This window comes from Drosophila gunungcola, chromosome 3R (assembly GCF_025200985.1).
Source record: "Drosophila gunungcola strain Sukarami chromosome 3R, Dgunungcola_SK_2, whole genome shotgun sequence".
NCBI classification, from domain to species: domain Eukaryota; kingdom Metazoa; phylum Arthropoda; class Insecta; order Diptera; family Drosophilidae; genus Drosophila; species Drosophila gunungcola.
Genome location: NC_069139.1, coordinates 14,274,803 through 14,297,513, shown reverse-complemented (window position 1 = coordinate 14,297,513; position 22,711 = coordinate 14,274,803). Strand labels below are relative to the sequence as shown.

At 43.2% G+C, this 22,711-nt stretch overlaps 5 protein-coding genes across 8 annotated transcripts; 2 read left to right on the top strand and 3 right to left on the bottom strand.

The window, feature by feature from the left end:
• Positions 1 to 550: 550 nt before the first annotated feature.
• On the bottom strand, positions 551 to 6,013 carry LOC128266713 (mitochondrial coenzyme A transporter SLC25A42). 3 transcript variants are annotated; one of them, XM_053003421.1, is made up of 6 exons: positions 5,773 to 6,013; positions 2,994 to 3,209; positions 2,181 to 2,484; positions 1,853 to 2,118; positions 1,283 to 1,469; positions 551 to 1,217 (listed from the first exon to the last, which is right to left on the bottom strand). In XM_053003421.1, exons 2-6 carry the CDS (start codon positions 3,187 to 3,189, stop codon positions 1,064 to 1,066), a joined length of 1,107 nt encoding a protein of 368 aa, XP_052859381.1. In that variant the 5' UTR covers positions 3,190 to 3,209; positions 5,773 to 6,013; the 3' UTR covers positions 551 to 1,063. The 3 variants fall into 3 exon arrangements, with proteins under 3 accessions (XP_052859381.1, XP_052859380.1, XP_052859382.1); XM_053003420.1 differs by lacking the exon at positions 5,773 to 6,013 and adding an exon at positions 3,952 to 4,292; XM_053003422.1 differs by lacking the exons at positions 2,994 to 3,209; positions 5,773 to 6,013 and adding an exon at positions 2,595 to 2,773.
• Positions 6,014 to 6,281: 268 nt separating this feature from the next.
• LOC128266716 (uncharacterized) lies at positions 6,282 to 7,762 on the top strand. The gene is made up of 3 exons (XM_053003424.1): positions 6,282 to 6,586; positions 6,644 to 7,193; positions 7,258 to 7,762. The coding sequence occupies exons 1-3, from the start codon at positions 6,393 to 6,395 to the stop codon at positions 7,582 to 7,584; spliced, it is 1,071 nt and encodes a 356-aa protein (XP_052859384.1). The 5' UTR covers positions 6,282 to 6,392; the 3' UTR covers positions 7,585 to 7,762.
• On the bottom strand, positions 7,702 to 9,316 carry LOC128266729 (uncharacterized). Of its 2 annotated transcripts, none has more exons than XM_053003446.1 (3): positions 9,177 to 9,316; positions 7,891 to 8,042; positions 7,702 to 7,831 (listed from the first exon to the last, which is right to left on the bottom strand). In XM_053003446.1, exons 1-3 carry the CDS (start codon positions 9,187 to 9,189, stop codon positions 7,778 to 7,780), a joined length of 219 nt encoding a protein of 72 aa, XP_052859406.1. In that variant the 5' UTR covers positions 9,190 to 9,316; the 3' UTR covers positions 7,702 to 7,777. The 2 variants fall into 2 exon arrangements, with proteins under 2 accessions (XP_052859406.1, XP_052859407.1); XM_053003447.1 differs by lacking the exon at positions 9,177 to 9,316 and adding an exon at positions 8,283 to 8,393.
• LOC128266706 (fatty-acid amide hydrolase 2) lies at positions 8,894 to 20,773 on the top strand. Its single transcript, XM_053003405.1, has 5 exons — positions 8,894 to 9,143; positions 9,209 to 9,263; positions 13,997 to 14,177; positions 18,338 to 18,385; positions 18,869 to 20,773. Coding segments are annotated over exons 1-5 (1,659 nt in total). The 5' UTR covers positions 8,894 to 9,142; the 3' UTR covers positions 20,243 to 20,773.
• LOC128266710 (succinate--hydroxymethylglutarate CoA-transferase) lies at positions 9,952 to 11,807 on the bottom strand. The gene is given in 2 exon segments (XM_053003414.1): positions 9,952 to 10,948; positions 10,950 to 11,807. Coding segments are annotated over 2 exon segments (1,332 nt in total). The 5' UTR covers positions 11,685 to 11,807; the 3' UTR covers positions 9,952 to 10,351.
• Positions 20,774 to 22,711: the final 1,938 nt, after the last annotated feature.

Sequence of the window (22,711 nt, the reverse complement as noted above, 5' to 3'; positions counted from 1 at the left end):
CAACTCAATTACTTTTTTTCTTTTGTCTACGCTTTTGTATTCCATGCATAAACAGAAGGTCCTACAATTTCACCTGTTGTGCGCAGCAACAAGCAAGCATGCCGCCCACTTCTGCGCGAGGGGGTGGAGCTCGAAGGGGAAGGGGGGGAGGTTTAAGGATGGGTCCCATCAAATCAATAGGCTTTGAATAATTTATTTTCTCCACTTTTGCCCAGTAACTTACCTTTCAGTTTGGCTTTTTGGTTATGGCCTTTTCGCGAATGGCAGGTGGCAATGGAAACCCCTTTTTCAGCTAATGAAAACACCGCCTGCAGCACGCGGCTGTTAAACACTCTAATTCCAATGCACTTAGACTTTAATATCACCTTTTGAAACACATTAAAAAAGTTTGTTTTCGTTTTTTGCGTACTTGAAATTTTGCGAACGCGACTAGTCAATAGAGATTTCGATAACGACAGCCACGAAAAAAATGTTATCGCTTAATCGGTCGTGTTGCCACCTCCCATAATATTGCGCGCGCGTTTTCAAAATCATCAAGAAAACTCAATGATTAAACAAGTTTGTAAATTTTAATAATAAAAAAACACACTAACATATAAGAATTACATAGTATATGCATAAGATGATTTCGCTGGTGAACACCCTTAAATTCATGGCAATTTTTAACCTAGCCGCTTATTGACATCGAGGTGGAAATACACAATATACAAATTGTTCAAAGTAAATCATTAGTCTAGGAGTAAACGAACGGCGTGTACGGTTAAGTTATTGTCCAAGCAACACCAGTCCTCGAGAGGCGAGTCATTATTCAGACGGTTTATTGGCTGATATACTTTCGGCTTACGGCGATAATAAATCAATTATGGTTAATAACAAAGTTAAGCGCTTTCGGGTGCCTTCTCCTTGTCGCTTCTCTCTCTCACAACTAACAGCTAAAAATATCTAACAATTAGAGCATGTCGGTGCTGCACTCCTATCTCCTCAACTTATCCATCGATCACGAGACTTAAGAACAAAGCAGTGCGTTTTTGGTGTGGTGTTTATGGGTGACCAGTGGCAGGGGCTACTTTTCAATCCCCCCTCGCCTCAGGTGGCTCAGGTCCGTGAGCCACGCCTTGATCATGTCGTAGGTGGAGAAGCTGATGCCCACGGCAATGGGGCCCTTGATCCAGTTCATGCTGAGACCCTTGTAGAAGCCGTTCTTGATGCCCTCCTCGCTGCAAAAGGTTTTATTTTTTTCATTTAAAATACGGCCAATCTCATTGCAAACATGTTCACAAACCGGTAGATCTTTGCGAGCGTCTCCAGGATGGTTGGATAGCGATCGCCGCTGGCCGTGTTCACCCGCATCGTCTGCATCCTTCGCCGCACAATGTCCAATGGATAGCTAGCCGTTTGTCCGGCGGCACCTGCCGCAGCCCCGAATGACAGCGAGACTAAAGTATTTGGTTTGCTGCTGCCAACCATTTCTGCAAGCAAACAAATTAGTTGAATTAGTGAGTCCACTTAGCAATTGTTTAAATATTTGGGCGGCACTGAATCATCATGGGCTGTAGTCAAAGAACCTTTTTTTTAGGAATTAATGCATAGAATTTTTTACTGCCAATGAATAAGTCTTTGAAAAATAGCTCAACCAATGGTTTTAGGCTTTTCTCGCTTAAAGTTTCTTAGCACAAACTTAAATAATGGGTATAAAACATTTGTTATTTGCCAGTGAACTGTCTTATGTCTACTAACTATTTTAAAATGGAATTTATGATGCAGAATGAGCTGTTACTTTTGCTCAAACTAAAAACAATAGTCAAAAGTAATTATAAAATCATCTAATTTCCCTGAGGAAATGGGTGCTCACCATAGTACTCCCGCTTGAGCGTCTCGTAAGTGAAAAAGGATGTGCCCGCATAGGGTATCACACCGAGAACCGTCGCCCAGTAGCCACGGAACAATGTCCGCGGACCCTCCTCCACCCAGATCTTGGTGAAGACCTGTCGCAGGGTGCGATAGCCTGTATACCGATCTGTGACTGCCATTCGGGCGCGGGCCAGGTCCAGTGGATACGTCAGCGACTGGGAGGTGATTCCTGCCAGGGAACCCGCCAAAAACCGACGACCTTTGGTGCTGTAAGCAGAAAACCAGTTTGTTAATCACACAAATCAATGGCACAGTAATGGAATACCCACTTGGAGCCATCCTTGTCCACGTGCAGGATGCGGCGCCACTGCTCGTGGGCCGTGAACTGTATGGCTGCGTATGGGACGATCCTGGCCATCGTGGCCGAGTTCCCCCGCCACAGGGCCAGAACGCCCTCGTTGGCATAGGTGTTCTGCAGGTAGCGCAGCGAGGCGCGGAACGAGAAGGGAATATCGTTGCGGATCTGGAAGTTGATTTTGGTGCGGTCCAGCGGGGCGATGACCGTCTTGGCCAGCGCCCCCGCCGCCGCTCCAGAAACCAGGCTGATGACCACCTGGTCGATTTTGTGACGCACTAAAAAGACAAAGCAATATTAACAATATTAAAATTAAATAGTATCTATTTATTAAGTATTTTCTTTGAATCTGATTTAATCACAACATATTGTTCTCAACACTCCATACCTATAGGTGCATCAACTTCATAGATTAACAAATGGAAAGACATCAATCTTAATAATCAAAGAATCCAATCAGTTAATTTGGTATTGCAGCTATAGACCATATTTTGTACTCATAAGCAATATCACAAATAATTTTTATTGTGCTCCAGAATAATTGATAACCGACTGCCTACTGTGCCATTTTTTGAATATAGTTTTTTTTAACAATCAATAACATGTAAGCTTAAGGAATACTTTAACAAATTAAAACTCGAACTACTAACTAAAAACAAATCTATTAGAGTTGCGGACACTCTTGTTCACTTCTTAATCTAACCTTAAGTACACTAAAATTATAGTTCTGGTGCTTCATAGTGTCAATAGGGAATCGAATAGATGGTTACCTTTGGGGTCTACTTACTGGGTGTGACATTGACGCTGGGACTGGCTGTGGAGGCGGGTGATGTTTCGGATGGGGCCAGCTGAGTGCGGGATGTGTCCGCATCCTCCGCTTCCGAGGGCGACGTCGACGCGGCTGTGGCCACCGTGCTCGAGAGCTGACTACCCGTGGACTTGATGGACATGGCGATGTTGGGCTTCTCCAGGAGACGGCTCATGGCAGACTCTGGCTGGGGACCTGAAATCAATTTGAATATCAATCCGAGCCAAGTACATTGCCCCACAGAAGGGTTGGCTTATCGCGACCGCTGATAAGACCTCAATATGGCCAAACACTAATCTAAACCAGCCGAAAATTGCTTTGCTTTTATAAGACTTCCCAGCAGCGCCAGAATATCGTACGCATGTGGGAGCAAATGGACAGCAGCAGACAAAATAATAGAAAAACGAACTAAATTGTTCATATTCATAATTGCGACAAAACAATTTTAAAGTTTGGCTAAATAAAAAACGTTTTTAAGCGGAAATCAAATTAAACAATCAAAAATTCAATTAGTTTTTTAATAAGTTTTAAGCTATTACTATTTAGTTGTTTATTTGAAAAGCTATAATTTGAGTAAAGTTAAGTCCTACGTAATAAATACATTTATTTATCTCTAAAATATCGTTTACAAAATGTAAATTTATTTTTTCTGGCTGCTTACATATAACTGTCTTAATAAACAAACATTTTTTTGGCACCTACAGACTTATGAACATCGTAAGCAATAGTTAAGGTGCAATTCCGTGATTTGTTGTTCGGTTTGTTATTAAGTCAACTACAAAGCACAAGTGTGCAGTTCGTGAAAATTGATTTGAGAGACAATCGATTTAAAATTATAGTAAACAAGAGGGTAAATATTTTGGGCGCAGGTGTATTTATAGAGCAAACATACGCATGCATTGCAATACGCAAGTACATGCAAATTTTCATCTCTCACAATTGTTTCGTAATTGACAGAAGCATTTCTCCCTTGGCATAGGTTCAAAAATAGGCACATAAATTGTTTTTAACACCCGGCGAACGAAACAATAATATTGACCAATATCGAGCTATCTCGCCCACTACAACTTGGCAATTGAACTTTGTTTTGGCTCCAAGTCGAGTCATTCTGCCACTGGAGTGCGAAACTTGGCCAGCGATTATGAAGTTCTCCGGGCTAATCAGCCGGAATGGAATTGATAAGGGCTTGTCCACTTGCTAATTGCGTCTTACAATAGATAGGAGGAGTGTTCGAGAAGAGATCGATCGACCCGCTCTCGTTGTTTGTTCGCACCAAATGCTAAACGAACCCGCAAACCGGTTGGCTACGTTCACTTATTATAAAAAGCAAACAGCACCGAATTATCAGCAGAACGAGTATATAAGAGGGTGTTTGTCTATGTGTGGCACACACCTCCAAAACAATTATCATGCCGAATATTCAAAAAAGGGAACACAATGTGCGAAACAACACGTGCGTTAAGTGGGCGGCACTGGGTGGTGGGTGTGCTGGGGATTGGGCACCATTCCAAGTTTAACAGCTGAGCGCGGCTAAAATTAAATGCTTTTCATTGAGCAGCCGGTGCAGAAAACCTTTAAGAGCAGGAGCGTTCATCAGCGCAATAGAAAATGAATAGAAAACTGAAGCCTTGAACGTGATTGCGTCCATAGACAGGTTCTGGGACGTACAGTGAATAAAGGTAAAGGGAAAACATTGTATATCCCCAGAGAATATATTAAACATTTCAAATATAAAGGGTAAATGACAGATTGATTTTATCCTATAAACAAAAACCCATTAAAAGTCCAATATTGGCATCTAAACTAAACTCTTACTTAGAAAAATATTAAAATTTTATATTTTTAGCGATTTTAATAAGTTTTCCATAGTATTTACTGAATTGTAAATGTGTTTCGGCCCTTTTATCTGGAAAAGTTAAGCCCGAAAATAGTTTTACAATTATTGCATGCCTTCTGGTGGGGCTCAACTATGATTTGCTTTGACTCTCGCTAAGCTCTTTGATATCAGCCCCCATAAAGTGTTTTTTGATAAGGAACTCCACCAATGAAAATCATTTCTCAACCACTGTGCACTGGATGCTGTTGTTGCCGGCACTTGATAAACGTAAACAAGCTCGTTAGGCGGTATTTGTGCACTTTTTTCTCTGCTTTTGCACTCAGTCAAGGTTGAGGTTTACTACGGATCCAGTTTATCCAGCTAGTATTATTCATTTATGTTCTTGCTTTGAGATTTGTTTGCTATAAATAGATTCGCGATGGTTGAGGGGGTGGGGGAGGGGGAGGGCAGATAGTAAAGTTTCAACATCATTTCAGATTGGACTTTGAACCCCTTGAAAAACAACTGGGCGAATGGAAATCTATGTAAATAAGAAAGCATTTTAATTTGCACATACACCTGTGCAGATGTTATTTGCTTGGGACATAATGCGAAACGTAATGTTTTTGCTTGTTGTTTAAAATTAAGTTGAAAGTCTGGTTAGAATACTACGTGACTTAATTCTGATTGGAATTGGCTAGGGGCGGGGAAACAGCTGTTGCTCGCCTAGTGTTGTGGTTGTTTTTACATCTCTTAAATCGGAATCCTCGGGATTTATCTCTTAGCAATTTATCAGTTATCTCTTTTGTTTACTACTGATTAAACAGTTGCAACATCCCAAACACACTCATACACAGACACCTTATATAATTGGGCAAAACGAGAACAACAAATTATATACATATATGTATCACTGTGTGTGTATATAGGCCCCACACGCACCTTTGTTTTTGTTAGCACAGATTCTTTTTTTCGGCCTCTCTTTTTCGCTCCTTCGGCCTTGGCAACAATAACAACAACACTGGCTCTCGCGCACTGATTTTCACTTTTGAAGACACTAGGTGTTTATTCACTGTACCACGAGTTGGCTAATTTCTCAATTTCGGCTGCTTCCTATTTGTTAATAAACATTTTCCGCGCGACTCTGCCTGTTTCGGGAAAGCTCCAAAGAGCTATTGACAAAAACATCGAGAGAGGGCTACCAGACCGTGGAAATAGTCGGAGGGCTACCACACCGCAATAAATAATTTTTAAGCCAGCGCTGCCAGGCCAATAAGGGGCCGGATAAACGGTTGCTCTGTGAAAGTGTTAAGCAATTGTAGATATTTATACTATGTCATTAAAAATAACAGAGATATGTTGCGTGATATAATGACTTAAGATAAACTGATTAAAACATTTTTTTTAAACAGTCAAATACCTCGATTGTTATCGGCTCGGTGGTAGTTGGCGGTCTGGCAACCCCCTGCCTAGCTGACGCAGCCAACTTCACGCGAGACGCAGCGAAAACAAAACCAAAAATAATTGAGGGAACCCAAATAAAAAGCGATTAAAAGAGGATCATGAACGTAGACCTGCGTTCCTACTCGCGCCACTGGCTCACAGAGTTCATCGAGCAGTACCAGGAGGAGGAGTGCCTGTGGCAGCCGAAGCACAACGACTATAGCAACCACGCAGCGAGAAACAAGTCATACGACCGCCTGGTGGAGAAGTTAAAAGAAGTGGAGCCCAATCCGGACAGGGCAATGGTGGTCAGGTGGGTCCGAGCTCCGAAGATTCTTAATATCCTGTAACGCCAATTTACCCTCGACAGGAAAATCAACTCTCTACGCTCCGCTTTTCGGAGGGAATTCCGCAAGACTACCAGTAAAAACGACTACGAGACGCGATTGTGGTACTACGACAAACTGCTCTTTATTGCCGATCACAAGCCCAAGCGCCACGAATTGGGAACGAAGCCCAAACGGGAACTGCAGATAAGCTTCGACGACGAGGAGTCCATGGAGTTCGAGGACGAATCACATCACACGGGCACCCAGTCGCAGCACATGGATTCCATAATGCCCAATTCGTCGGACGAAGTGGAGGAGGTGGCGGCCACGGCCAGCAATGTGGTGGTCAGCAGCCAAGGCGCCACCCTAAGCACCATTTCGGTGACGCCAGCGGATTGTGTGACCTTGGTCAAAAGCGAGGAGCATCAGGCGGCCGAGGCGGCGGCAGCAGCTCAGGCGCATCACCAACACCAACTGGTGGCCCATGCAGCAGCTCAGACTTCCATAGCGGCGGCGGCGGCTCAGGGTCATGCCGTGAAGGTTCTGGAGATCACCTCCTTGGACTCCAATTCCCAGCGAGAAATACAACAGGTGGGTAACTGCAGCAATGCCAGAAATGTTAAGAGTCTACCTATAAAACACCCATCCCCCGCAGGCGGTCAACTCACTGGAGCATCACCAGCAGCAGCTGCATCTGCAGCAGGCCAATGGCCACAGCCAGGGCGTTCCCACGATCCAGATAGGACGCGATCACTACCAGCCCTTGTTTGGCAATGCCGGCACCACCGCCTACACCACCACAGCAGCTCCGAGCACTTCACATCGGCATGACGATGAGTACGATGCCATTGGCGTGAATGTGGCCAGCAAGCTGCGCGCCATAAATCCCACTCAGCGGATCGTCGCCGAGAAGCTGATCAGCGATGTACTGTTCAATGCCCAGCTGGATAACCTCACCGTCAACTCGGCTCTGACACAGTAATCTCCCTCGTCCCTAGGATTAGTTTATGTAGTCTTTGAATTTGTCTCTCCAATCTGTCTGTGTCCCAACCTGCAGCCTGGCCAGCATTTGTCGCCCGGCCAGCCACTGAATGTACCATACCGTTTGTATGTAGTTTTAATTATGCTATACAATAAATAGATTGTATGTTTTAAGCTCATCACAAGTGCCGCTGTCATTCCGCCGAATTTCCTCCTCCCGTCAGCTTGTTCCACACAAATCTGGCAAACTAAACAAAAAGGAATTGCTGTCTTGAAGGGATCACCTTAAGAATTGGTAGTAACGTACCGTAACCGGCGGCATGTCGATCTGTTCCGCCTCCGTGACCAATTTCCGGTTGTTCTGCATATAGCTCCAGCCCAGATGGATCCCCACCAGACTGGGGATCATCACGATGGCCACCAGGTTGCGCGATACAAAAGACGGTTGCTTGGACATCTCTACAAAGTGCGTAAAACAAAATTATTATTATTTAACAGCTAAAAACAACATGGCCGATGTGACCGAACTAGGAAAAGAGCTTTATCTCATCTACGGAAAATACTGAAATGAAAATGAGGCGCCAAAACTGCCGGTTGGTTTAAACTAGTTTTTATCTCTCCGAGCTTGGTTCAAAGTCCAAGTCTTTGGGGATAATAATGGGAAACAGAAAGACTTTTAAGTCGTTGTCTGGCACTTACAGATTTTACTTGTTTGAGCAGATAAGCATACATATGTCATTAGCTCGTTGCGGTCACTGGTTTTGATAACACATGTGGTTGAGGTGGTTAGAATAGATCAATGACACGACACTGGGGAGGAATTAAATTTAGTTATATTTTATTTAGTTTAAAATCTTCATTTCGCATTTTATCAAAATTTTTTTTTGTTTTGCTTAGTACTTATAAATTTTAAATATGTGGTACACAGCTAATTTCACCTTATTTTTAAATTAAATTAACATAAGGAACATACAATTTATTGGATAAAAACTAGTTTCAAATTATTTAAAGTAGTTTATTTTTGTTTATATAAATAAAAAAAATATATAAAAAGAAATCGTATTGCATTAAACTGAAAATAAATTAATTTTCAATATTATTGCAAATAAGCTATATAATAGGGAACGACCTTTAATTCGAGTTTAAGGACCCGCTCTGGCCACACTAATCGGATAGAGGGTAAATAACTGTTAAGCCCACTGTGTCTCCAATCCAAGTCATCTTTTTCCCCATATAACCCATTAAGTGCGAAATCCACACCCGGATCGGATTGGATAGAGGGGGCCGGGGCGGGGTATTACTTTGGGGCCAAACTGGAGGCTAAGACTCGGATGCGGTCTATGCACTTTGCGCACACAACAACACTACAAAGGCAAACAATCTGCTATTGACGCCGACGTCGATGTCGACGTCGTTGTCGCCGTCGCATTGTTGTTATTTCTGTTTTGGACAGCACCTGCAATTTCGAATTTAGTTTTAGTGTTAGTTTTTGGTTCTCGGCGAACGGACGCGCCTCTATAAAGTAGTAAACATATATATATTTTTGGTTGAACTGTGCGAGTGAGTTTTCCCACCCATTGTTTAGCCACCTGCCTTCAATCCTCATCCTCTCCTCCTTTTGGCAGTGCTGAAATCAATATTGGCCGTTGCCCGTTTGCACCTGGAGGAGCTGTTTTCCAGGTAAGCCAGCCCGCGAGTGACCTTGTCCTTCGCTCTCACCCTCCTAATCGACGGACCTCCTGCTGCGATACTTCTCCGCCTGCTGGAACACACACAGAAACGCTAGCCAACCGGCCACGTTAAGGATCAGGGCCAGAATCAAAGCGTAAAATGTCACGATTATCACCTTCTGCCGACGCGTTCGCTGGCGCCAGGGAATGTGATGGGGGCCGAACTGTGGGGATCTCCGGATCAGAGGATCAGGGTCCAGGCTCAGGGAAGGGCTTACCGGCATCTTCGGCGACGGCAGCCCACTGAAACAGCAGCTGCCCCATTTGGGAGCACTTTGCTCGACTTGGTGTATTGCCTAACCACATTGACTATGGCTACTAATCTTATTCATTCTGTCATAGGGAATTTTTGTCAAATGTTGACTTTATGACCGAAAGGATCAATTTCCAATTATAAAGTGTACATTTTTATAAAACTATTGGTGATCAGCATCAGCCAAAGTGATTTTAAAGACCTGCATAAGGAAATAGAAAGCTTAAACTAATTTATAAAATCATTCATTCGTTTGCTTATAAAATGAGCATAGTTAGTATTATATTTTTTAAATAATTCGTATTACGACCATGCAAAAACAAATAATCCAAAAGATCTTCAAAAAAACAAAAGATGTTTTAAAAACACTTAATTTATCTTTATAGGGCACTAAAAAATCAATTTCCTTTTACCGTATGCTTATTTATGGCTTGCACCTTAGCTAAGTACAAATCGGCACCATTCAAATCACTGCTAATTTGTATATTAGGGAGGGTTCGAACTTTACGACGCAGAACTGATTGAAAGTTAAAAGTAATCTTTGGCCTTTTCACATGACTTCTGACCCGACAGTAGAATTAAAAAGTTGTAACGAATTTCTAGCAAAGCGAAGTCTCGTGAAATATAGTTAATTATATGTTAATTTACTTTAGATCTTTTAGCATTTTGTGTGTAACCGGAAGATAAGCTTTGATAGCATTTAATTTACGAATGTTTTTTTTTTTAAGAATCCAGAGACATGTCCGTAAAATTTGTTGTTGGTCTCCGTCCAAAACCTAGACGGTTTATTGAATAATGCTATCCTTCTTCAGCTGGTCTAGCTCTTCCTGCCCAAAGCCCAAAAGTTCTCCCAGCACTTCGTCCGTATGTTGGCCCAGAATCGGAGGAGCTGTCCGGGCATCGTTCCGCCCTTCGCTAAAGACCACGGGAGGTCCGACCACCTTGACGGATCCATCTTTAGGGTGTGACAGGGTTTTGACCAGGCCAATTGCTTTAATGTGTTCGTCCTCGAACACTTCGGGAATAGAGTTCACAGGACCCACGGGAAAGGAGGCACCCTCGAATAGCTTCATCCAGTTGCGGGATGTATCCCCAGCTAGCATTTGCTCCAAGATATTGATCAGCTCATCCCGATGCCTGACACGATCTTTGTTGGTTTTGAACTTCGGATCCCGGGGCAATTCCTCCACATTCAAGCGACGACAAAGGTCCAGAAACTGATCATCACTGCCGGTGCCCAGTGTGAGATAGCCATCCCTTGTCTTGAAGCTCTGATACGGAACTATGCTGGAGTGGGCAGTGCCCATTCTGTCGGCCTCGACTCCCGAATTCAAGTAGTTGCTGCCCACGTTGAGCAACAGGGAGCAGCAGGTGGACAGCAAGGTTCACCTCGATCTTCTGGCCCCGCTGAGTGCGTGTCCTTTGATAGAGGGCCGCCAGAATCGCTCCGTGGGCATAGAGACCCGTGGACATGTCGGTCACGGCCACGCCCACCTTGCTGGGCGGTCCACCCCGCTCCCCGGTGATGTGCATCAGTCCGCCCACGGAGGAGGCAATCACATCGTAGCCGGGTCGCTTGGCATACGGGCCCACGGAGCCATAGCCCGTCATAGAGCAATAGATCAGCTTTGGATTCACCTTACGCAACTGCTCGTAGCCCAAACCGTAGCGATCCAAGGTGCCGGGCACATAGTTCTCCACCAGCACGTCGCTAATCTCGGCCAGGCGATGCAGGAGCCGTGTGCCGCGCTTGATGTCGATGCAGATGCTCCGCTTGTTGCGATTCGGCGCCAGGAAATAGGCGGCATCTTTGCTGTTCTCCAGGAAGGGTGGCCCCCATTTCCTGGCCTCGTCGCCGAAGTGCGGACGCTCCACCTTGATGACCTCCGCCCCGAGATCCGCCAGTACCATGGTGCAGTAGGGGCCGGCGATGATGCGTGATAGGTCCAAAATCCGGATGCCATGCAGCGGGTGTCGCTCGTCCACTTCGCTGGCATTGTTATCAGCGGGGCCTTTGTTTTTATCACCACCAACGGCTGCAAAGTTTCTCAAGCTCTGGCGGCAAACTCCGTAATTAACAAATCCCCGACCGAGTCGCAAATTCTGTGACAACAACATAGTTCTTTTTTGTTGTTGTTCTTGTTGTTGTTGTTGCTTGTGGGTCAACTAATCTGACAGCTATGCGTGTGTGGAAAGTTTTGCGGCCCAACTTGATCCGCGTTCACTTTTATCGTCACTGAAAGTGCCCCTCCATCCGAAAGCCGTCAGAAGCTCCATGTCTTCTCTCTTTTGGGGTCGTTCTCTTAAAACCCATCTAAGAGTGGGAGCTTTTTCACTATCTTAACTCTGAGATATATAGAGTGTACAGATATCGGAGCCCCAAAAAACCAACTCTCTTTTTGTTTGCGATTCACCTTGGGGAGATTCCACCTAGAATGTCGGGAATCCTTTCGAATTTCAATTGCTGGCCACAGTGTAATAAGAGGTTAGTCATCCCGACGCCATATCATTAAGTACAGATCGCAGATCGAGACAAGCTATTATCGTGATGGCTTGTTTTGTTCTGTACTCGGATTATATCACATCTTGATGACATCTTGGATAGCGTGATCTTGGGCTAAACGATCGGGCTGAGAGGCAGCTGAAAGCCATTTGTACTGACTAAAACACGCATTTGTTTTTTCTTGAAAAATTGACCAGCTTAGAGCCTAATATGGGGCAATTATTTCCTAATGATCAGCACAATTAAAAAGCAATTTGAATGTCGTGGCTGGATAACTTGCGCCTGAATGCTTACTATAAGTGTCAGACGGATCAGTGATCTGTAAATACTAACTTTAGTTATCTTAATTGACGAATGCAACTAGTTCATCCACGCGCAGGCAATTAACTAAGATTTGTGCACAGAAAAAGAATTTTATTCAAATTTAATCAACACAGAGTTCCTGTTATATGCTTTTAAATGTTATAAACAAACTTATTTCTAATAGATAGGAGCTGTTGTTTGTTGGGCTCAGATATCGCAAGAACTTAAACCCTGTTAACACAAGTAATTATTAAATCTAAGTATCTATTCAATCTTAATTAATTAGTTTCCCTTTCTAAAAAACATTTTAAAATATAGTGTTGTTATCTTGCGACCAATAATTTCTATCAGTTAAAAGTCGACTTACATTTTAACACCTCATTGCCACGAAATAATTTTCTCTTGTGTATAATGCTAGCTAATTTAAGTTAATACATACCTGTTATACCGAGTTATAACAATAAGTTCAAGGTTCTAGTTCCTTGGAAGTGATTTTCAAGCGTTGGCTTTTCCCCCGGAAACCTCGCCTCGTGGAATCAATATTTATTATCTGAATGACGTAGCAGTTTCTGTGTGCGATGATCTCAGGTTGAGCCGAAGCTGTAACTCTGGGGTCAGCAGCATACATAGCTTTAACAGCCCGATACGATTTAAAGCAATAGCTATAGCCATAGCCATAGCCCATTGGCTGCCGCCGATGTGTGTAATTAACGATATAGAGGTCCTCCCTTTGTTCGCGGCGGTAAACAAGGCGATAGCATTTTAATCACTGGGGATCAAGAGTTCAGTTCGGGTCTTGTAATTGTCGATCTGTGGCATGACGCACTTGCTCGCAATATGGCCAATTCCTTTGGGCCATTGTTGGTGTGCAAGGCAGGCCTTAAGAGAGTCGAAGAGAACGAGCTTGAAATGCGGCGAACTTGTGAGAGATCGGAGAGCCGGGCTTTAAATACTCGGCGGCAAGCTGGGCCAGCGTTTATTTACTCAGCTCGCCTCGTTTGCGTCGGTTCGGCTCGTGCATCCGCCAGATATACATATATATCTATATCTCTATATATATATAGACAGCAATTGAAAGCGATACCGATTCGGTTGTAGATGCAGATGCAGATGCAGACTGAGAAGATACAGATAGACAGTGATTTTTGAGCGCAACAGTGCAACAAAATGAAAGCCGGCCAAAGGCTGCGCATGCGTCGGCAGCGCCCCAACTTGAGTTTTTCGCGAGTGCATCACAGCCACTAAGCAGTTGCCAATGCAGCCAAGAAAGCCACTCGACTATTAGCCAACTGACCAAAAGGCATCTCGCATCTGAGCTGTGTTCGTTGTTGTACCAATACCCATACCCATACCCATAACCGTGTACCCCTGTACCCGTACCCCAAAAATTGTGCAAGCCAAAAAGTCGATTGCAGTCGTCAGCTGCGGATTGCCGATTGCGGATTGCACAATCCTGGCAACCTGTTGTTTGGCTGCTGTGCTGCAGTTTTTGTTGTTTACCGTGTAGAATTTCGACGTATCGGGCGTATCCGTGAGATACGCAGAGAGAAGGAGATCCCTTTTCCCCCATCGAGTGGAGTGTGTAGAGAAAAGGCGTCAAAATTGCTGTGCTACTCTGTTCCAGGATCCTGGGGTACATCATGCGCCGCTTCCTGCGCTCGGCCATGATCGTCTTCAGCTGGTTCGTGGTTCCCTACAGCCGGTACACCAACATCAAGGTGATCCGGCGCAAACTGCCGCCCATCCGGAGCCACCTGCTCGAGATTCCCGCCGTCGACCTGGCCAAGCTGATTCGCACCAGAAAGGTAAGTGAACAACAACAACAGAAAACCCAATTCCCAGCCCAGTTCTGCTCCATGTTCCGAATTGGGTCACTTACGCAAAGAAACCTGGTAAAATGGGTTGGCCGAAATCTTGCCAAATCAATGGAAAGATTGTGTTGCCACAGTAGCCACAGTAGTTTCTGTTGCCACATTTATTAGATAGTTCGTGTGCCAAGCTGTCCATTACTATTGATTGCAGTCATCTGCAGCTCGTCGCAAAAAGATACATTTGCCTCCTGTTCGGCAGAAAGTAAAAACGTATTACTCACAATGACTTTAGTTTTGATTTTACCACTTTAAAAAACGCGGAGCACTGGCCCCTAACATCTCAATTAAACAAGTAAGCCATTAAGAAGGTCGAGGCGAAAGGCTATGGGTAAATACCCTTACAAGTGTACGAAATTGTTTTAAACAGAAACGAAGAGCCATATCAGGGTGAAGTTCAAAGTCGAAAATAGTTCCAGACACTGAAGATGTGTGGTAGTTAGCATAAAATGAAATTTCTTTGATTTTAGTTATTCATACTATGTTTATATCTTAGGTTTTTTATCAAGGGTAAGTTGAATTGAAAGAGTAATAAAAGGTAAAGTGTTTTATACAGATAAAAAAAAGCATGTTAGTGTAAAGTTCAAAGTCGAAAATATATCCAAACACTAAAGATTTTCAGATTTGGTTTTGGTCAGATTAAATTTCTATGATTTTATTTTTTATTTCTACATTTTACATTTTTTTATCAAAGGTAAATTGAGTTGAAAGAGAAATAAAAGGCTAAGGTGTTTTTAAGGCCACAATTAGGTTACAATTGCTACACATTAAATTCTTTTTAACCAAAACTAACGAAACTTGTTGGGACTAATAACCAAAGCTCGAAATGTAAATTTAACATTTATCCGGTGAGGGAAAGAACCAAGCAAACAAGGTTGTTTATTTATAAATTCAGGTAAATTTGTTTTGAACTTGTTACGGCTTTGTTTTTGTAAAATTTCCAAAAAACTTCCTATTGAGAAGTTTACCGGCGTCTGATGGAAATGTTTTAAATTATAATCCCGTTTTTAATGCGTCTCTTCGAAAAACATAACGACCCTAGGCAGAGTAGCCAGATGAAATCGAAATTAATTTGGGTTTTTTTTCCCCCATTTCTACTGTCGTCGCAAGCACTTAAGGCAATTGGCCCGAAACGGAGGGATATAGACACAAGGCATTGAAGAAACCAGCTTGTTAGTCATCTTAAGTATTAACCAAGCACTTTTATGATGCGAGCAGAAATTTCGCAAAACATTATTCACGTCACAAGGTGGCCTAGACGTTTGACTCTCGGCCTCTTTTATCGGAGCTTAATCGCAAAGTATACCCATATCCATATCCACATTAAAGTCCCTGATTTAGGCTGCTGGTGTGGCCATCAATTACATGCCACATGGGTCTTTGTGTCTGGGTTTCTGGGTTTCTTTGTGCATGTGTATCTTGGGCATGGGATGTGCAAGATTTCGGCGTTCGTTGGTCCACATCGTGTGAGGTCACCACTTGAGAGACCTTATCGCGCCACCACCCGCCCTCCAGTTACCATATACATATACAGTACTCTATAGCTGCCTTTGTTTAATCGCATTTGCTGCATGCGCTTGGGTAGTTGAGTTTTTAGTGCACGTCCGTCTGAAGTACACAAGCTACATTTAATATTAATTTTTTTTTTTAGTGGCGCTTTTTAACCGCTTTTGTCTTCGTTCGGTGGGGCACACTCATGTGGTGCGTATGACTGCTAAATATTGTTATTTTAATTATGATTTTTTATATGTTTTTTCCCCTCTTAATTGCCGGCTGTTTCATTGTCATAGGTTAAGCATTGCCTCACGACGGGCCAAGCGTAATGATTTTGTAATTGGCATTATATCAGAACCCGCATCTAGTTGATCGGCTGGCATATTAGATAATAATAATCGCCGTCTTAACAACCAGAAACAGCGTTTAAGAAAGTGATGTTGCTAATTGCCATTGTCCGTTGCTGTTTGTTTAAATTGTGTTTATTAGGTCTTTGTTTCTAAGCGAAAAAAAAAAAGTGGGAGCGTTTAAAAATAATTCGGTGGTTCATAGACCGGTACTAGATGGATGAGCAAACTAAAACCTGCTCATGTGAAATTTGTTCGTACTTGAATCGCATAATTCGTGTTTCGTTTTCGTCGATTTTGTTTTGCTCTGCCACTCGACTGTTTTTAGCACGTACTTCATACAGCATATAGCATACTGTGTCTGTGTGTCGCGATTTCTTTATACATTATACTTAATACTATATGCTCCAAGCCTCCAAGCTCTGTGCCACAAGATCTTTTCCACTTTGTAAGCACATCGAACGCTGGATGGTATCGGTATCGGAGTCGTAAGCTTTTCGGTCGCTGATTTCGAATCCCCTCGAAGCCCTCGAAACCCTCAAAGCCCTCAAATCCCCATTATCCGTTGCATGTTGTCTTGCACTGTGTTTACCTGTTTGGAACCCCCCCTTTGCTGTCACTGATTTATTATTACACTGGAAGTCATTGAAAAAGTCAAGTAGCCTTAATTTTAATTATACTCGTACATATGTACATATGTATGTACGAATGAAGTTCATATACACGTTGGTGCATCGTTTGTGCGTTGCATATGGCTGCATTAAGGCGAAGTAAGGCAATTTGTGTCTCAATCCAGAGGCAATTTGCCAGTATAAAGTCACTGAAGTGCCAACTAAATGGAAGGCCTTCTTCCTCCGATTACCCAGATTAACTGAATAACTGAAATCAAGTTCAGAGGTTAGACTCGATTGCCACTTGTGGTTTGGTATTCGGTAACGATGGTTACGTTGTTTAGCTTTCTGGTTTCATTTGATTGATACCTAAATGCACCCAAGTTCAGTTTCTTATTGTTTCTCACAATATGTCGGCCTGATTGATACGTGGTTCCCCCATCAATTAACTAATCAGATCTATTTGTTTTGCTGCCTTTTGACAAGCGAGTGGGAATGTGATTAATTATAATATCAGCTACTGCTTACGAGGCTTAATTCCGACTCTAAATACTGTTGATGGGTGATTTTAATTGTTGCGTTTCTCGATCTGTTTATTAGTTTATTGACTGCCATTTGTGTTGGGGGATATGTGACTCACTAGAGATCTATTTGATAGTTACGTGTGTTGATCTCTTGATCACTTCGTTATTGGTGATTATTAAAATTTGTTTGCTTTATTGTGTTCCTTGTATAATAATATTTGTATATTATATCATTTTGTTTGGCAGCCTATTTGGTTTGACTGCTAGAATTTCTTTCTTTGTGCCTTAATTGTGACACATAAATATGGAAAGCAATTAATCAATACGTGTTTCAGCCTATGGATCAGCTATTTATTGTTCTTTCTTATTTCCACCTTTTGGTTTTCATATATTTTTCCGATAATCTATCAAACCCTTTGTTATCTTTTTGTTTTGATTCACCCATTCAACTGATAACTTGTTTTCGTGTTTTGATTCCTAGTTTACATTGTCCAACTCCTTAAGATATTAAATAATCATAAACTATTGTAAAATACACTTATTATGATCTCCGTCTGCTTATTTAGCTGCGAAGCTTTTTATTTCCTTAATAAATATGTATTTAATTGATGCATTGTTAGTAAAGAACTCTTCAATAGATTCAGCATTAGAGGTCGACGCGGAAATGAACCTAAAGACTCTTGATTGATATCTCAATCGATGCATGACGATGGCTTATGTAGTTAAGCATTCTTTGACCTGTTGATAAATGAATCAATTTCAAGAATAGCTCACATTGAACTGAGGTCCGAAGAGTTCTGGACCCCTCATTCAGACATTACTCATACGTCATGGGGCCGCTGATAGCCGATCGAAAGTGCACGCTTCGCAAAGTGAACGTCACGAATGCAAGTTATGTTCGAGTTGGCCCGTTCGCTGTGTCTTTTTATTGATTTTAATTTAACACAAATTGCCTTTGCTGTGGCACTGCCATTGGCCGAGGCTCAATAGACTTCGAATTGATTGTTGGGAATGAGAATGAGTATGGGTATGGGAATCGGAATCCGGGTGGAATGTGAGCTGGGAGGAATGCCGGGAGTACTGCGGAAATACTAAAACATTCTTTGCCTTTCCACCTGCAGATTAAAAGCGAAGAAGTCGTGGAAGCCTATATCGAACGATGTCGACAGGTGAGTTACTTATTGCAAATAACGTGCAATTAGCACCTAAACACACAACCCTAATCGAATTAGTAAATTCATTTCAATTATATTTAATAAATGTAATTGGCACCTAGAACAACTTTTGTTATTATAAAATTCCCAGACGGTAATCCCCTTAAGCTTGAAATTCTGCTGAATCATTCAACTTTTATGGGCTTCACCTCTTAATTGAACATTTACGACTTACGCAATTAGTATTACTATACTATACAGTTATACTATATTAAAATTTTTTTTAAATTAAAAATTGTAATACTGTAAATAACTAAGCCTTAGTTATGAAGATTAGTTGGGACTTTTAATTTGAATATTAAGTTTGAAATATTTAAATCTAAATGAATATGATAACATACCTACATCATAATAAGGGAATACGAATGGTTAATGTAATTTTAATCGTGCATCACTGCAACCATACTTAGCCGGAGTTTTGTATTTAATTTCCTGCAGGTGAATCCCCTGATAAATGCCATCGTTCAGGATCGTTTCGAGGAGGCGCTGGACGAGGCCCGCGAGATTGACAGGGTGATAGCCATGGGCATCAACAGCGTGGACTCGATGGAGGAGCTGACCCCGCTGCTGGGCATCCCGGTGACCGTCAAGGAGAGCATCGCCGTAAAGGGTCTGACCAACCAGGCTGGCAGGGTCTTCAAGACGCCGCAGATCGCCAAGTCGGATGCGCCCGTTGTGGAGCAGATCAAGCGCTCCGGCGGCATCATCCTGCTGGTGTCCAACACACCGGAGCTGTGCCTGCTCTGGGAGACGTACAACAATGTGACGGGTCAGACGAAGAACCCGTACGACCTGAAGCGCACGCCGGGCGGATCGTCGGGCGGCGAGGCGGCCCTCCTGGCCAGCGGTGCCTCCCTGCTGGGCCTCACCTCGGACATAGGTGGCTCCTCCCGCCTGCCGGCCATGTTCAGTGGCATTTGGGGCCACAAGCCCACCCCCTATGCGGTCTCCTTCCGGGGTCATCACCCGACGAGTGACTTCCCCAAGTGGGGCGACTTCTTCACCATCGCCCCGATGACGCGCTACGCCAAGGATCTGCCGCTGCTGCTCAAGTGCATGAGCGATCCCACGGGTCCCAAGCTGACGCTGGACCGGGCGATCAGTGTGAATGGAATCCGGTTCTTTTTCATGGACAACGACGGACCGTCGGGCATGATGCGGCCGCTGAGCAGGGACCTGCATGCGGCCATCAACCGTGTGGCCACCGACTTCAATGCCAAGCGGGTGAACATCCGCAAGATGAAGTGGTCGCTGGACATCTCGCTGTCCGCGATGCTGACCATGAAGAACATCGAGACCATCTACCACAAGACGGAGGAGGGAGAGCAGCCCAAGACCGTGTGCAAGGAGACGGTCAAGTACTTCTTCGGCTGCTCGGACAGCATCCTGCCGTCGGTGATCTTCGGCCACCTGCAGAACTTCATGAAGATCATACCGAACTCGCGCCACAAGCACCTGGCCAGCATCATCGAGGCGCTCAAGACTGAATTCAAGGAGATGCTGGGCAACGACGGCGTCTTCCTCTACCCGACCTTCCCCAACACGGCGCACCAGCACTACCAGATCTACCACAAGCTGCTGGAGCCCATGTACATGGCCATCTTCAACACGCTGGGCCTGCCGGTGACCAACTGCATGATCGGGCTGGACCGGCGCAACCTGCCCATGGGCATCCAGGTGGTGGCCAATCCGGGCCAGGACCACCTATGCCTTGCGGTGGCGCGGGAAATGGAGCGACGCTACGGCGGTTGGGTGCGTCCTCCGTCCGAGGACAGCCACAGCGGCAGTGGGAGCAGCAAACAACGTGGCTAGGGAGCTTGGGCCGGACTTATACGGCCTTATACTGTGCGTGATTCATTTGTACTTTGTTTTGATTTTAGTAGCTAATTGTACACTGTCGAGCAGTTAGGGAATTTCAGAGAGACTTTAAACGGATTCTGGCGAATCCCTGTTATCAGCCGGAACCGGCTGAATGGTAGAAAGGAATCCCTAGAGCAACCTCTTTATTTTATCAGCATTATATTCGACAACACATCACAGCGCAAAACATTCGGGACCCTCGAAATTAATGATACCCCCCTTCGCGTCATTACCCATTGTATTAAATTATTGTCAAAAACTCCTCTGAGCTTGTACGTCGTATTCGTATTTGTATTATCTTTACCTATATGTAAATATTCGTCTAGCATCTAAGTGTTAGGTTTATGTCGCGTCCGGCAGAGATCGATAAATATATCCAGTATGTGTATGTACACTTTGTAGCATCTCGTTAAAACAACCTTACAACTTTACGACTTTTGCAAAGAACCAAATTCGTTGAATAAATACGTAACAGAAACAAAATATTAACCGAAATTTTCACTTCTGTGGCGCAACTGCGGCCGAAAAGCAGTTGGCCTCCACTTGGTTGCCGTCGAGGGAGGTCCGAGTCCGAATCCGAATCCGAATCCACGAGTGCTTTGAAATTGGGCTCACCTGAGCAGCGGACCCGAAGACCAAATAAAACAAGTATTAGACGGCTACTAGAGACAATACACGCTCGGATACATGTACCACTTAATAAATGGTTCCACATCGCTGCCCCGGCTCAGAGAATCTGACTACAGTCGAACCATTTTGAGACGAATTTTTAGCAAACCAGATCTTTTTTGATCTTGCATAGTCAGAATGCTTGAACTGGATTATTCCCTTATATTGCAGACTTCGGTAATTTGAAATTTTTTTTTAAGTAAAGATTTGTAATTTTTATTTTGTAAAACAATTTTTTTTTGTAATAAAGCTTTTTTTTTTAGTAGGCCAACAAATTAATTTTGTTTAAAAAAAAAAACGTTAAGAAATATAAGATACATATATCTATGAATTAAAGTTATCTTTTTGTATAAGCTACTTGTATTACCTGATTCACTGGTCGTTTTAAAAAATAAAATTGTTCGTTTTGTAAATCTTCGTTTCAACCAGAATAAAATGCAAAAATGGCTAAACTTGAACCGTTTTAAAAAACATTCTTTGCCACAATTTCTTGAAATGCTCTTTTAGATTATCGACTGTAGTTACTAACTAACTTAGAAGCCATGGAGACTGGGAAATCAGCTAATCTAATAGCCTTAATCGTGCGCATGCGCAGCCGTTTCCCAGCTGCCTGTTAAGTGTCTAATGCATTTTTGTCATTCGAAATGCCGAATTTTGTGCACTGTTTATTGGCCGGGCTAAGGCGAATTTGGAGTTGGATTTGGTGTTCGCTAGTTGTTTGTTATTTTTCTATTGCAATAAAATATGTACATATGTATTTTCGTGTGCGTGTGTAAGTGGTTAGTTTTCGACTTTTGGAGTAGCCCAAGGTTGCGCCAATATGGCTTGCGCAATTCCGCTGCTGGCGGTGGCGGTCCGAACGTGGTATTTGGCCAGAAAACTCTGAGGTAACTCAGATTCTTGCCCAAGAATGTGGCGGTCGTTGGCGTTTCAAAGAGCTCTGGCCAATGCCAGGCGAAAATAGTTATTGGAGTGATCATACTGCATACTGCAATTAGGTGAAAACATTTCGTTTTAATTTGTCTAGAGCGGAAAACCTAAGCGGCGTGACGAAAACCATGGAAATCTTAAGTCATGATTCGACTACCTGTCAGGAAATTACTGGAAGGCAAAGCCTCTCTTTGGAAAGCAGTCTACCTGAGGTACCTGTGCACTCCAGAGAGTCGAAATTGTTTCGAAATCGAGCAAAAGTGGAGTGAGAGGCGTTGGAAGACGAATCGAGCAACGAAGAGAATAGAATAGAATAACGTATTTACATACATACGTACATCATTCGTTAGGTACACATAAATTAAAAAATGGTCAATTTTAAAAGAAATTACCATCAAAAGATTAAGGAATTAATGTCCAAGAAAAATATAAGAACAATTTTTAGAATTCAGACGAGACAATAAAATGAGTAATTTAAGGGTTTATTCTAAAGCAAATGTTTATTTACTTTACTCTTTGTAGAGTAGGAAATACTTTAATCAGCCTAAGCTGTATACCCCAAAACAACAATATTTAACATTTTAAGGGGGCCACAAAATGTGTATATAATCCGTCCCTGATTAAACACTCGAACGGTTATCAATTGTTGCTGCCTGCCTTGTACGCCGAATTCGTCGACCTCAGCACTAATTCGGATCGGAGAGATATGCATAGAGAGGGAGAGCGGAAATATCATTCCAGTCGCCAGCATTCCAGGCTGACCGGGCCAGACCAGCCGTATTCCGGCTTTGGAACTGTGCGTTCAATTGGAAACTGAACAGA